This window comes from Filicampus tigris, chromosome 1 (genome assembly GCF_054856515.1).
Source record: "Filicampus tigris isolate MCC_2025a chromosome 1, RoL_Ftig_1.0, whole genome shotgun sequence".
NCBI classification, from domain to species: domain Eukaryota; kingdom Metazoa; phylum Chordata; class Actinopteri; order Syngnathiformes; family Syngnathidae; genus Filicampus; species Filicampus tigris.
Window position 1 is genome coordinate 13,716,528 of NC_141217.1, and position 16,014 is coordinate 13,732,541.

The 16,014-nt window shown below is 39.6% G+C and overlaps 2 protein-coding genes across 4 annotated transcripts in view; both read left to right on the forward strand.

The window, feature by feature from the left end:
- The first annotated feature begins 57 nt into the window (after positions 1-57).
- Positions 58-6,086, forward strand: commd7 (COMM domain containing 7). The gene is made up of 9 exons (XM_086042940.1): positions 58-225; positions 371-424; positions 2,441-2,543; positions 3,483-3,539; positions 4,019-4,056; positions 4,177-4,267; positions 5,379-5,428; positions 5,650-5,698; positions 5,865-6,086. Exons 1-9 carry the CDS (start codon positions 145-147, stop codon positions 5,939-5,941), a joined length of 600 nt encoding a protein of 199 aa, XP_085899066.1. The 5' UTR covers positions 58-144; the 3' UTR covers positions 5,942-6,086.
- Positions 6,087-9,290: 3,204 nt separating this feature from the next.
- The window catches only part of LOC147152881 (nucleolar protein 4-like), a 43,441-nt gene continuing 36,717 nt past the window's right edge, over positions 9,291-16,014 (forward strand). For 2 of the 3 annotated variants that reach the window (XM_086037255.1, XM_086037345.1), the window contains exon 1: positions 14,397-14,599. The gene's annotated coding sequence lies outside the window, so the exon portion shown is untranslated. Of the gene's footprint in view, positions 9,394-10,149; positions 10,233-14,396; positions 14,600-16,014 lie in introns of those variants that run through there. The other variant, XM_086037426.1, reaches the window with a different exon arrangement.

Here is a 16,014-nt window from a genome sequence, read left to right on the forward strand (position 1 = left end):
GTTCACGTACGTGAAAATCGCAAGGACATATTTAGTGTCTATGTGCACAGAGGCTAACCCGGAAGTGAACCTAAAGACTTCTTCAGTCTTTTCCGGGCTTGCGGCAAAAAATATAAATAATAATAATACAAAGTGTCTTTAAAAATGCAGCTTCACTTCACTGAAGATGCTTTACCGCATTCTGTCAGCGGCGACTTCCAGAAACTCAACAAATTCAACGAGCAGGTAAATGCGCGCGACATTTCAGCGGACGTTTGGCTCATTTTGCCAAAGGTTTAACGAAGCTACTGGATGACGTCGAATCACAAGACGTCTTTGCAAAGCTTGCCAAGCATTGATTAATTTGTCACAAACTTTTGTTGATTCACAGCAATTTCTTCGTCTGGTAGAAATTCTCTTCCGGTTTTTGTTAGAGCCTAAAGAGGTAAACACGCACGCACGCACGCACAGTGACTACATGATTTATGGATACTTAGGGAAATCTTGTTACTCTTATATTAATAGTATACAGTATATATAAGTATATTATGGTTTATTTTGGACCTTTCAAGCGATCCAAGGATGCTCATTGTATAGTAGAGTGTTTCTCAAAACGTTAGTACCACTTCAAAAAATACATAAGTCTGCAAGCACTGTACCTCCATAATGACCAACATTAAAATGTTGTGGGTCATGTAAGAGGCTCAAACATTCATCAAAACGTGGCAGATGTTTTAATCCGAAAGCCACGATAACATTATGCACAATTTGAACATTAACGCTGCTGCGCCGAGATATAAGAAAATTACAAAAGTACTTTAATGATTCAATTGAAATGTATAATATAAGTCTACTTAAATCAATCCATTATCCTAACTGCTTATCCTCACAAGGGTCGCGGGCGTGCTGTAGCCTATCCCAGCTGTCTTCGGGCAGTAGGCAGGGGACACCCTGAATTGGTTGCCAGCCAATCGCGGGGCACACAGAGACAAACAAACATCCGCACTCTCAATCACACCTAGGCGTAATTTAAGAGTGTCCAATCAACCTACCACGCATGTTTTTGGAATGCGGGAGGAAATCAGTGTACCCGGAGAAAACCCACGCAGGCACGGGTAGAACATGCAAACTCCACACAGGGAGGCCGGGGCCGGGCTCGAACCCACGACCTCTGAACTGTGAGGCGGACGTGCTAACCAGTCGTCCACCGTGCCGTCATGTACTTAAATATTGGTTTAAAAACAAACCTTGTTAAATGTTAAACACAAACTCATTAAAGGTGCAATGTGTAGAATGTTTTGATTTTTGAATGACCATTCATTTAAAAAAAAAAAAACACTATTAATTTCAACGATATCCCAAAAAATATGCTCTATCACATCAACGTAATTATTTTTATATAATAATAGGTGAAGTAATCCAGCTATATTACATAGGGCGCACCTCCCCTACAGGAGATTGCCATGTTTCGATGCCATTTTGTGGTACGGATACTCATAGGAGACAAACTTAGTGAACGTAGTTCCTAAGCATCATGATTACTGCGTGTGTAACAAATGCAATGCACTTACTTCATGACTTGAGGGAATACTAGAAGTTGTTTCTGATGACATTTTTCTTGCACCTCTGTTGAAGAAACTGTTGGTAGTCTTGTGACGTCTGGTCTCTCAAAGGCACATAGTGCGTATGCTTCAAAATGCACGCGCGACCATTTTAGGTCGTTGCTTTCTATTAGTTCACCACTAGATGGCACTGTATTCGACACATTGTCCTTTTAAATTAAAATGAAATGTATAAAAAAAGTACTATATGAGAAGTTAAACAAAAGTACTGTACTAGATTAAAAACAAGTTTACATTTGTTATTATCAGATTATCATCATGCACAATTTGATGCACCAAAAAAAAAAAAAAACTTCCTGTAACAGTGATCCAATTAGAATTTAATTCACACAAAAAGTTAATAACAATTGTAACTAAATAAATGTTTACAAATAAACAGTTTAAAGGTAAAGATGACATGCAAATGGATTATACTCAAAATTTAAAGGTAACTGAATGTTTTTGGGGAACAAATACCCACCGGCTTGTTCTTAGGTGCCTTGTTTTTGGTCATACAAAGGCATTTTGAGAAGCGATGGTTTCATGCATTAATTGCTAAAAACTTCCACAAGTACCACACACAATGAGCGCCACTAGAGGAAGCCCGCGTAGCAACCTGAGTAGAGAAAATACTAAAGAAGGGCGACAATGAGTTTACATGAGTTTTTGGTAACCCATAGCAACACAGTGAACTGAGTAACAAAAGTCCCAAGTTACTTTGTATGTATGTGAACCAAATCAGTAGATATGTTTACTTATTTCAATGATATAGTAAAGTATTTTACTGGTGTATAATAATTATAGAGTATTTTTACATATTATCAGTGTACTAGATGATTTCTATTTGTGTATGTGTATAGACAGAGAAGTTGATGCAGCAGCTGAATGATTTTGCAAGTGAACACAGGATGAGCACAGGCCCGCTCAAGAACCTTATGAAGAGCGTCATCCTCATGCCACAGGGTGATCTTGATACACACACACAGAAACACACGCACACACACGCACGCACGCAAACACGCACACTGCATAATAACTCAGCAGAACCAGATTCCAAGTTCAAACACAATCCATCCTCAAAATTATATTACTTCATCTAAAGTCTGACTTAAATCTCTTCAATTTCATTCTCCTTCATTACCACTTAAACACATGACTTTATTCACCAAAAAATGTAACTTTTCCCCTGAAAATATACATACCTTTTTATCTCGAAAATATGCTCCTTTTTATTAACAAACGTAATCTTTTTTTTCTTGAAAATATAGGGATTTATTCTTGCAATATTACAACTCAAAAGTATCCAAATTCTGTTATGAAAATATACAGCTTTTTATTTTAAAATATGCCTTTTTTTCCTGGTAGTATCACTACGTCGTTCTTGAAAAGTGACTGGTTTTTTGGACTAACCTTGAAAATATGCCTATTATCTTTTTTAAAGTTAAAAAAAAAGTGAGTTGTGTAATATTACGACTTAAATTTTGAAAATATTTGACTATTCTGATCATCTTGTAACTATATTCTTGAAAATGTACAATAATTCTCATAACATTCCAACTTAAATCTAAAAAAACATAAACAACTTTTGAATAATAAATACACCACTTTTAATCTTAAAAAATATATTATTTCATTTTCGTAGTAATATGATTTTAGTCTTGAAAATTCACCACTTTTTATCTTGGGAATTATTTGACTAATCCTAACCCTTTATTGTCCTTAATATTATGACTTTAGTCTTGAAAATATACTACGTACTTAATTTCTCAGGTTATATTTTTTTTCCTTTTCATTGTGGCCCTAATATTCATTCATACCATCTTAACTTGATCGTCACGTCTCATGCACGCATAAAATTACGAGTGGTTAGAAAGAAAAAAAAAAGTCTTATTTTCTATTCAGGTGCGATGAAGAGAAGCCTGACGGCCGATCAGCTGAAAGAAGATCTGCAGACTTTAGGTATGTATGATTTAATGCTGCAACCCAATTCATTTTGCTGCTCCCTTTGGCGTGCCCTCCTTGGCCACCGGGTGGCGGTAAAATACAGTCAGGCAGACAGACATGGAACAATAGTAGTTTTTATATAACTACTGCAATATTGGTGATTTTTTGCAGAGGACAAAAAGTATATGCCTGTGAGTGTATTTATAGTATCTCAAAACTCAACTTTATTTGTAGAGCACAGTGAAAACAGCCATTGCTGCATACAAAGTGCCAGAGCTGGGCATTTTCCTAAAACTTCCCGGTCCGTTAATCACCTTCCGCCTGCAGCCAGGGTACTCTTCTGCCGTCCGTCTGTCCGCCTTTTTGTCCGGCCGGAACAAATAGTAATCGCTGATAGGCCGGTTCGCCTATCATTTTAAACGGGCTTCCGTTGGCGTTTCCATCTACCAACTTCGACCAACTTCCAACTGTTTTTTTTCTTTTTGCTGCTGCAGGACTTCACGAGGACAAGGCTGCTCACTTTTCACAACAGGTCTCACTGTTTCTCCTCTTGTCTTGAACGCATGAATTGTCACACATCCTTCCTGCATTTTGCAGTCAGTCCTCCCCTGGGGGTCGGTCCCGTCCCACTAACGCCTGTCCTACCTTGCAGTGGGCAGAACATCGTGCAACGCTGTGCAGACTAGCCACGCGGCAGACGCTGACTGTCAACCGGCTGGTGGACATGGAATGGAAGTTTGGCGGTGAGATTAATCATCGTAATAGTAATGTCAATTATGGTCATCTAAATATCATTCAGATTATTGTGTATGGGTCTTTAAAGTTACTAGTTTTTAAAACTATTTTTGTAATTATTTACAGAGGTGGGTGTGCAAAAATAAATACGATGGACCCCCATATACTCATTATTCGACAACCGCTTGTATATTTGCTGATTTAAAAAATAAATAAATAAATAAATAAAATGTAAATGTTTTGTTCAGCGTGGGACTCGATTAAACGATATTGTGTTGCACTGACATTCTGCCACTTTATTAGTCACAACATTTTTTAAACGGATGGACCTGTGTGCGCAATTGTGTTATTGTATTAGTCTGGGGGGTTGGGCTCATTGTTTTATTCATCGACAAGATCTTGACATTAATCTGCGGTTAATCTAACAGTGGTCCAACAGCATGCTACGTTTTACCGGTGGGTGTATTGGACATGCTAACGTGCTGCGTCTCTGCATCCGTGCCAAAGCATCGTGCTGTCTGCCAAATGGGCCTTTGTTTTAAAATGACACTTTCACTCCCAGTCAGTACGTTTGCATGAAACTCTTGTACATCAAGGTCGTTTCAACCTTTATGCTATCAAAACAACATGGTCCCATACCTTTGCTAAGATGCTCAATTAGCCAATAATAACAGAAAAAATAGACTGTACTTGTGTTTTTCCAGATTGTACTTTTTGAAATCCTGAAGCTGGTGGTTTTTAAATTGTGTTTTTTCAGATTGTACTTTTTGAATGCCTGAAGCTGGTGGTTTTTAAACTAGCACGAGATACGAGGCATTTGCCACAAATCATTTCTCAGAGTCGACATCAAGCCATTCCCTAAGGCCATGGATGGGAAGCAGATATCTGTTTTCAAATGTAGAGAGTAATAGTAATGTCATCTGAAAAATAATCAAGATCAGAGACAGCCTGTGTGATGGATGAGACAGACTTGCGTGATTTAACGTCTGTCGTAGAATATTTCAACATTTCTTGAAAAAAATATTTTCTTTGATTTGAGGCGTTGCTCTTTGGATCAATAAAGTTTCAGTTAAGAACTTTTAATATGTGTTTTGATGTTTAGCATTTGTGACTCCACAGTGACTGTCGGCACCAGTGCGGTCCACAAGATGAGCAACATCTTTCTACAGGTAACAACAACAACAACACACACACACACACACACACACACACACACGGTTTAGCTTGGAGCAGACTAAGGTGAGTTTTTGAATTTTCGACACATTTAAATGACTGTGCGGCTGACCAAATAGTATCATGTTTTTGTTGTAACGGTAGCATTGACTAAAAATAACACCGTTTGTCAGTATGTGTTTATGCCAAATGGTTTCTTTGTCTTGCTTGGTTGCAGCTGAAACTGGTTGTCCAGAAGGGGAATTCCACAGAAAACCTCTACATGGGTGAGGAATTGTGCCTGGTGGGAAAGATGAGAGCATGTGGCCATTTGGGAGAGGGGGTGGCATTGGGCGGGGGGAGTTAAGTGTATAACAAGAAAAGAAAGAGAAAGTGCATTGTGGGTAGTTCATATGGCATTGACGTTTGATCACTTTTCTTTGGACGTTTCAGAGTTGACACTCCCCCAATTTTACAACTTTCTGCACGAGATGGAGAGAGCCAAAGCCAGCATGGACTCATTTAGCTGAGTGGGTGTGTTTGCTTGTATAGCTTTTGTCTTTTTGTGTGTGTGTGTGTATGTATATGTATGCCTTATGTGTTTGGGCTCAACTTCCACTTTGTACGAGCCATGACACATTTCAATCTAATAATAAAGATGTGCCGCAAAGACAATGAGCATCCTTCCATCCATCCATCCATCCATCCATCCATCCATCCATCCATCCATTACCTGAACCGCATATCCTTAGTAGATTCACGAGTGTGTTGGAGCCTATCCCGGCTGACAGGGTGAGAGGCAGGCTACACCCTGAACTGGTCGCCAGCCAATCACAGGGCATTATTATTTTTTTCTTTTTTAAGGGAAAGTCAACCCAAACATATTTTTTTCAACAATATGTTCGATGCAGGGCCCACTAGTTGAAACAGGCCATTCTGATTCATTAATACTGAGTTTATGGAATACAGCAATAATCCACTTATTTTTAGCCATCTCAGGGGGCAGCCATTTTGTCACTTCTGTCGACTGAAAATGCCGTCACAGTTGCTTAGGGCTCAGGTAACGACCAATCACAGCTCACCTGTTTTCTGAAGATGAGCCATGATTGGTCGTTACTTTAGCCCTGAACAACTGTGATGTCATTTTCAGTGATGATGACAGCAAGTGACAAAATGACCGCCCCCTGAGATGGATAAAAACGAGTGAATTTTGCTGCTTACAGCGGTACTTTAGGATACGAGTAAGTCAAAACACTCATATCCAGAGCTGGGCACTTGACCCTCTTTTGCCGGTCCGGCCACCACCCTCCGGCCATATTCATAAACATTGTCGGCCCCCGACAGGATATGAAAGGTAAAAGCATGGGCTGCTACTCACAGCATAGGCTGCTACTACTAGCAGTATGGGCGGCAGAGTTTCCTGAACACAACACACTCATAGCTGCTCTGCCATTGGCTATTACCTAGCATCTTCCTGGCATCCCTTTGGCAAAGAGGGACCACCGCTGTATGTGTCTATGTGTGTAGATAGATATACCGGTATATGTGATAGATATGTCGATGCAGCGTCCTCGTCATTCGTCCCTCGGGCCATGAGGTGTTCCGATAGTTTTACGTGAATTAGAAACGAGGGAAAGAAAAAAAGGAGAAAATTGTTTCTCTTGTCCATACAAACAAAGCAAGAGATAATAGAAATGTATGAAAAAGGAATGCGTTTGGTTGATCTCGCCAAAGAATATGACCGTAATGTATCGACAGTCGCCACGTTATTAAATCAGTTCTTTACAAAACGCCAGGCAAAAACCATTTCTGAGAGAGAACATGAACCAAAGAGGGCAAAAAGCGATGAGGACAGCAGTTAAAAGGTAAACGACCATCATTTTTATTCTTTACTCTATCCTTTGTTTTCTACATTATGCACAACTCTCGTTTATTGTGCAATAATCTAATTGTAACATGTATTTGTTTCATGTTGTGATACATTTTTATGCTTTTTTAAAAAACATTTATATATTATAACATTTATAAATTTCTCATAAGTAGAGGTGCCACTGTATATTCATACATAGTGTACATTAACTATTTTGTTTTGTCACAAACACACCATGCGAAATATGACACCCTCCATATTTTGAACCTCGGAGGGTCCACTCTCATGCAAATGCACCACTGCTCACCCCGCCCCTGTACAGTATGCTGCTGGGCTAATGGCGGCTATGGTTTTCATTACCATGACAACTACGGACAAAGCGAGGGGGTTTGAACGAGGAAAGTGGCTTTTGCTTATAGAAACGTAACCCAAAGTGTGAATGAAATTAGCACAATTAAAAATTAAAAACGCTAAAAGTATTTTCACTTGTGGACGCAAGCACTTCATACTCAACATTTTGTACACTTGCCGATTGGTGTGTGGATCTGTGCATGTGGTGCATGCAGCAGACACATTGCCAAACACAAATTTCAATTCTTAGTCTTGATTAAACATTTTCATCACTTGTGGGATTGTTCTTTGTTAATTAGATGGGAAAATATTTCTCTTAATGTCCCGAACTCCATTGTTTCAAGACACAATTACTCCATCAATTCTTTAAGATCAATTAATCTTTTTTTGAATCAATGTAATGGAGTGTTATGCCTATTCCTAGTGACTAGATTTACATCACGGAGATTCCTATGTCTAACGTTAGAGAGTTTGAAGATGTTATATGCCTGAAAAAGTGAAAGGTACTGACTGACACTGCCCTCTGCTGGCCTCATGTAGATACCACAAAAGAAGTCCCTCATTGGTCTTCCAGGCAACATTTTCCATCCTTCAATTTTTATACCACATACTCTCACTAGGGTGAGGGATGAAATGGAGCCCAAACCAACTGACTTTTAGGAGAGGCACACCCTGGACTGTTTGCCATATTAATTATTCTAAGTATTAAATAATTAACTACGGTAGTCACCAGTTAAGCCGCTCAGCCAAGATTCAAACCCAAAAAGTGTGCTAACCATGCTGACATCATGCTGCCTTCCCCTTTTTTTTTTATTACACTGGTCAACAGCAAATATGAATGACAGATGGTTTTATGTAACGCTAAATATGTTTTGTACCAATTTTTAAAAAAAGCCTTTCGTTTTTTTCTATAGAACATCTTTTTGAGATTATTTCATTTTTTCTTTTTAAGTTTGATTTTAATTAATGAAGTTTAATTAAGATAAAAAATGTAAAGTTAATAGAATAGATGCCATGGTGATGGATGGTACTCGGATAGGTGAATAGATAGGTAATCACTTTCTGTTTTTTTATGGAGTGTGGTACTTTTTGTTAAATAAATAAGAATAAGAAATACAGTAAAAATGCAACCAAATCATTTAGGGGAGGCTTCAGAACATTTTAGGGGGACTTCAGCCTAACGACGCCAATGCTGTAAATGCAAATGTAGAATGAGTAATAATTTTACATTCTCAGTGAGATAAAGTGCGCTGACAAATTCAGTCCACTGCAGCACTGTTTTATACAGCATGTTTAACAGTCAAATCATCACTTCTCACATGGCAATGATCCGAAGGGCTTAATATGTTTAACACCGCATTTGACACGTTCTTCTGTGCTTTGTCTTCTTCCCTTACAATACAATTCGCCCTCCCATCCTCCCATCCAAGACGGCCTCCCCCAAATGGTGCATAGCCAGCCCCTCATAAAGATAGCCACCTCATTAACAGCTTCACACAAAGAACACTGGCCAGGAAGCATGCCCGTATTTAGAAGGGCAGGGGAGGGGCTTAGTCACGCAGTCAGGACCACTGCAAGATTTCGAGTCAAAGCACAGATATACAAACGTGTGCGTGTGTGTGCATGCCTGCGGGTGTGTGTGTGCGGGGGTGCGGGTGTGTGTGTGGGTGTGTGTGTATGAATGTGTGGACTCCAGCAGGGAAGCGAAGCAATTACCAAGATTACACACGTGCACACACACGCACACCCACGCTATCTACGGTGATATGACTTCTGTTAAAGTTCAGTGGTGAATTATTAAATGCAATTAATCAGCATGGAACAGAGCCAATTTAATAACCGTGTTTGTGTATGTGCGTGTGTGTGTTGGAGTGGGGGAAGGTTTTATGTCTGTGTGTGTTAGCGAAGGAAAATGCAAAAGATATTTATATGTTTGTGTTTACGTGTACAATGTATTAGGGCTGCACAATATATCCATATTGTGATAATGGCTTATGTATGCATATTACAAAGACATGGAATCATTTTCTTATGGAATTTTATGCTGTTATCTGAATTTCACCAGTCAAATGCAAACTTAAAGCGCAAGTCAACCCAAACATTTTTTTTCAAGAAGTTCTATGCAGGCCCACTAGTTGAAACACGGTATTCTCATAAATATTGTCTTTGTGGAGTAGAAGTTAATCCACCTGTTTTTAGCCAGCTCAGGGGGCGGCCGTTTTGTCAATTCTGTCGACTAAAAATGACATCACAGATGCTCAGGGCTCATATAGCGACCAAATCACAGTTCACTTTTGCTTTGTTTTAAAGTTTAAGACTTCAAATTCCACTCCCATATTGTGGCTATTTTGAAACTTCCAAGTCACACGTGCGTATAACATAAAGGATGGATCAATATCATCTCCAGTTGACGTTATTGCTTCGAAGCCAAAGAAAAAGCAAAACATGTCAACAAGTTGTTGCGTCATGTTAGCACACGGTGACACGCTTCTGATGCCGTCTCCTCGTGCCCCTCAGGAAATGACACGAAGCAGGGCCTGCTGTCGGATGCCGTGGACGTTCACGATTGGAAGCGACAACACAAAAACAACAGCAACACTGTGAGTGAAGACACACACATCACATCACACTTTGTATTTTATTTTTTGGGGTATAAAACTACGCTATTTAATATTCCAATCCTTCAAAACCATAAGGGCCTATACAAACATTGCAAGACCAGCTATTGAGCCTTGTTACTAGCATAATGTTAGCATTTCGAGCTAACAAGAGCATAGCATTATTTTACAGCTAATATAAGTGCTTGGCTCACCTTTAAGCAGGCATTGATGGTGATTTTTTACACATTCAAATGGATATGCAGACAACCACATAGCAACCAAATATGTACAGTATTATCGTATATTATTTACAGCATGTGAGGTGCAGGTATTGTTTTTGTCCACTTGGTGTCACAATCCTCACTTTTTACTCAGTGGTCACTGTGACCTGAATGTGTTCTTGCACACATTTGAAAGGTGTCTCTGGCCTGTTGAGTGACGTTCAAGTGAGCGAATGAGGATGTCCCAGTTGGTCCAGCTGTTAACTGGCTAATGCTAATGCCACTGTGCAGGGTCCAACATTAAAAGTGGCCCAATGGCTTAGGCCATTTGTTCTTTACAGGAGGCACATATTGTATTCATGGCACTGTAGTTATTTTTATTTAGTGTGAAATGCTCCCAACCTTTGGACATTCTGTCTCTTAGCACTCTTTCCTCCTGGCTCATGCCAGTCCCTGTGGAAAAATAATGACCATGAAATCCAGAACGGTCAAAGTACAGTTGGGAAAAAAAAAAAAAAACAATCTGCAATGCAGTGAACCCACAAAAAGTGAAACGTGAGGGATCACTGTATGTACTACAATTAAATTGACCTTAGAGTGGGCAGTGGTGTTGATTTTTGACTGATTCAAATGACTACTTTACGTGGACGACTCTTTAGCAAATGGGCCTCATGTCTGTAGCGTAAAGTTAGCATTTTGAGCAAAGAACAGCGTAGCATTATTTAACGGTAATAGGATGGTATACGTGGATCAAAGTCTGATGATCATTGTGAGTATTTGGCATTAAAAAGGAGGAACGTTTGAAATGATTTTCATTTCCATGGAAACCAAGCCAGCAATGTTGATATTCACATGCACTGTCACTCAACTGCCACGATGTGTGTGTGTGTGTGCACGCGTAGACATTGGGCGATGTAATTGGCTGCTTCCAATTAAGTCCTACGTCTGAGAGTCAAGTTAATTAGAGAGACACAGATACATGCATGTGCACACCCGCAAATGCAATGCATGCAATACACTCATATCGTCACTGTCATGTGAAAAAAACTTTTCTCCATTTTTTTTTCCATTTTCTGATTATTACATGAATGGTGTTTCCGCGTTACAGACATCGCATTCATGTGAAAATGAAAAAAAGTTTCCGAAATTGGAGATAAGTGTTTTTCACAGGACAGCGACGATATGCAACACACTCACACAGCTACAGTATGGATGGACACGTATTCACACATACTTTGCTACATTTTTGCTATATATTGTATGAACAGGCACACACACTGGACCACACGTACACATGTATAGTGTGTAGCCAGACTGGTAAAAACTAGTCATATAGGCACACCACATATTGAGATCAATACAAAAGATTAACTTGGTAACTCTAGATATGCGGCCTTGAAATAAAATCCCTTGTTTTGTTTCCCAAAAATCATATTTCAATTTTTTTTTTTTTTTTCCTTCAATAAAAAGCAAATGACGATGACATTATTCACAAACACAACCCGTAATACATTCTATTTTAAAACATTTTAATTGTTGGACAATTTGATATCAAGTTAACAAAAGTATTAATGCGTAACAACTAAACTGTCACTGAACTTAACCTCTATAGAAAGTGTTGCTTGCGAATCACATTAACCTTATTTTCACTTGAAAACAGAAACAAAATCCTGCATACAGTGTGAAGAATGCCAGGTATGTTGCTTAAATTTGATATTGCCACATCTTCATTCCAAACAGTGTGTCAACAGACTATGGAAGACTTACATTTTTATTTTTTTTAGGTGGGCAAAGAAAATCAATGTGACCACAAAATGAACAATTTATTAGTCAATGCGATTAATCACCCAAATCTCCTTTAGACGTGAGTCAGACATCTCTTCATTTAGCAATATGGTTGTTATTGTGTCTCATTCTGACAGCTGTTCCTAATATTTTGGTTCACTAAGCTTAACTGTTTTAGTCTTTTTAACTCTTACCATGACTTGACTTGAGTCAAACTTAAGTCGCCAATTTTAGGACTTGGGACTACGAGACCGTGATCCATTTGTTTTGTTTTGGAAAGAAATGGCACAGCTTGGTCTGTTAGTGCTCATCCTCAACCCAAGATATCTTGCTCATCCCTCTCTGCATCCGCAACCCCATCCCAATTCAATAAGGGGAGGAAATGAGCTGCCATGCTGTGTGTGTGTGTGTGTGTGCGTGTGTGGGGGTGTGTGTGCGTGTGTGTGTGTGTGTGTGCGTGGGCGTGTGTGGGTGTGTGCGTGGGGGTGCGGGGATGTGCCTGCATGTGTGTGTGTTTGTGCGCGCTCGCAGGCTTGGTCTGTTGCACAAACACTCTTGTTGGTTCACCATGATGCTTCTTTGCTTTGAGAGACTAGTAGCAGCAGCGAGAGTAGTAGGCTTCAAGCTGTTTATTGCCACTCCAAGTCCAAGTTCCCCCTCAAACTAAACATAAAAAATAGAATTGCAGGTTGTGTGTTTAAAACAACAGAACAACTTTGCCATAGAAATGCCTTTGCTAGCTTAATGCTAACACATAATGGAAAACCCCGTAAATGGGCTAAGGATTGGCATTGATAGTTGCCGTGTTACAACCCTTTATGCAACAGGTATTTTATTATCAACAGTGGAGCAACAAATAGACATCTTATATAACAATACTCACAGGCATATTTTCTTTACCCTCTGCGAAAAACTACCAATATTATTGCCCACAATGGACTCACTGAGAGTAGGGGTGACTCTTACTTGTTTGTGTCTGTTTGACTGTAGACTGCCCACCAGAATGAGCAGCCCATTGAATTGCAGTGCAGCATTAAATCATGATCTACAAACTGTTTAATTATTTACATTTTATCTGTTATTACTCTGTTTGTATAAAGTGCAATATTGTACAGTGTTATATTCCTAATTAAAAAACACATTACAAAAAGATTTGTTGTTCGTTTTCTGGGAGGTGGGGAGGGGAGGTTTGGATCAATAGCATTTCTATTCATTTCAATGGAAACGTTTGAGATGTGAATGTTCTGAGTTACAACTATAGTGACGGAATGAATTAAACGTGTATTTTAAGCCACCTCAGTATTGTATTTCCAAACTTTTGAGCCAAGACTTGAAAAACACAATAGAAAAGTTTGAAAATTCTTAGAATGCAATATCAAACAGAAATGGCCCAAATAGTTTATATCCTCAAATGTAGGAGCGTTTAATTCTGTCACTAAACGTCGCTGGAACAGATAGAAAAAGAACGTTCCATTATTTTTAGCAAATAAATCATAAATTTGCCAACAAGACAGTCACTCACGAGCAGCCCTGAAGTTCCTTACTAAGCCGACAGGTGGCAGCTGTGTCCTGTAAAGAGTGGGGCACGCGCCATCACACGTCGAAGTCTCTGAACGGGAGTTATACACAAACTGTCACATTATAAAAAAAAAAAATATATATATATACACACAATATAAGTGACATTATTATCTCTATAGGCAATTTTTGAAGTCACACCTTTGATTATTAGTTATGGGTACAACTGTAAGTGTGATTAGGTACATTAAAAAATTTACATTTTCCCATATTTTCACATTATCTTGGAAAGAGAACAAAAATATATTCTATTATTTATGGGGGGGAAACATGCCTGCAAAAAGTATCATAGATTTTGATGCAAGGGGAAATAAACCAAATCCCGGAAGGTAAAAACAAAACAATCCAGACAGGTTTCAACTAATGTCATTATCTTTTTTTGTCTTAGCAAAGAGAAGAAAATGGGTTTATTTGGAATCAGATTTTTGTAAAATCGTTTTTTTATAGAAGAAATTGTATGTTATGCTGTATCACCAACCCTTATACAGTAGCGCTCTCTCTTTTTCATTCTCTCTCGCTCGCTCGCCCTCGGTGACGTCACTCCAGTGACCACGCCCCCACTCCGCGACAGCCCCGCGGAGTCTTGGGGGTCGTGCGCGCGCGCCGCTGCATCCTCCCTCCTGGCTCAGGCAGCACGTTCACGAGTAGGTCAGAAACGTCATAACAACAATAATAATGCATAATCACAATTATTGCTATTATTATTAACATTACTGGAGGAACTGAAAAGGACACGTGAGGAGCAAGAAAATAAACCGCTTTCTTCGTTGTGACGGAGTGAAGGTAAGCACTGCTCTTCATCTTCCTCGCCCTCTCCCTCGTCATCGTCAGCTGTCATGGTGCGTTCACTTCTTAGGTTCGATCACGCGGTGACATTTTTATGTTGCATGTCTGTGCGCGCGCGTCACGGACATCCCAGTTGATGGTCACTGCGGCTCCTTGTGCGCCATCACTGCTGTACATTGTTCTGTGTGTGTGTGTGTGTGTGTGTGTGCGGGGGGTGGTGGTGTGTGTGTGCGCGCGTGCGTGCGTGGGCGCCTGGTGCACCCTGACCACCGTCCACGTGCATGTAGCGCGGGACAATCGTCAATTGACTCAACCTGTCCATCTGTTTTAGAGCTGGCTAACAATCCAGCTATGAGTTATATTAAATATTTAACATTTACTGAAAGAAATGATATTTTTCGTAATGAAATGTATATATTTCTTAAGTCATGCGTCAAAATAAGCAGGTTCAGCATATTCTTATCTTATTAATTTTGATAATTTATAATTGTCAGATAAGTCAGATAAAAGCATATAATTCCATATGAAAATTATCGCATGTCTTTGCGATGCGCATATTGCACGGACTCATCTCGTTGACGAGATATTTTTTTAAATATATTGTGCAGCCCTAATTATCTATCGAGCTATCTATCTACAGTATCTAGCTAGGCAGCAAGCCAGCTAGCTGGCTATCTATGCGCAACACGACCCCCAAATTTCATTCAATAGTGCCCCGGAAAGTTTGAAAAACTGAGCCCTGACACGAGTTTAACGGATCAACTTGGAAATTCGGCGTACATGTCTATCATAACACAATGCACAAAAATGTCTAAAGAATCCACGCCCCAAATTGAAGAGAAAGTCTGCTGTTTGGGTTCAAAACAGCCATTTTGTGTGAATTATACTACTAGTACATTGTCCAACATCTACTTGGAAATTTATCCAAATGAGCCCCAGTGGAAATCAGGAATACTTGACATATGGGTAATACTATTAATTAGCCAAGCTTGCTTGACTTTGCTTGATGATCATTTCAAGGATTGGCCGTGAAAAGAGGGTGCGAGGACCTGTTCATCGCTGCTTGGCGCTTCAATTATTATTATTGTGGTATTCACTGGAGTCAGCAACAGTGAAAAGAAGTTGCAAAAGGTGGCTTTGTTTTTGTGTTGTGAGTGAGTAGGTGGGTGGGACTCTTTGAGATAAGGGGCATAAAGTTCAGGGTTCAAGGATTTAATGGGCCCTTCAGCAGTATTTCATGGGGTCATCGGTACTTTCAGGGGACATCATGGAAAATGGACCCCCGTGTTTGTGTTCCCATAGACTACTCCTTGGTGGCTACCTGCCCAAAGGCACCATGTTGGTGACCCCTGTACTAGCGGTATGTGGGCTCTCACTGAGTTAAATGTTCAAATTGAGCAAAATGTTACAGT

What these genes read in the sequence shown, in the direction of transcription:
- commd7 (XM_086042940.1), top strand. Translation starts at nt 145, where the DNA reads ATGCAGCTTCACTTCACTGAAGATGCTTTACCGCATTCTGTCAGCGGC. An exon ending in TCAACAAATTCAACGAGCAG is followed by an intron (nt 226 to 370) that starts GTAAATGCGCGC and finishes GTTGATTCACAG; the next exon opens with CAATTTCTTCGTCTGGTAGA. An exon ending in CTGCTCACTTTTCACAACAG is followed by an intron (nt 4,057 to 4,176) that starts GTCTCACTGTTT and finishes CCTACCTTGCAG; the next exon opens with TGGGCAGAACATCGTGCAAC.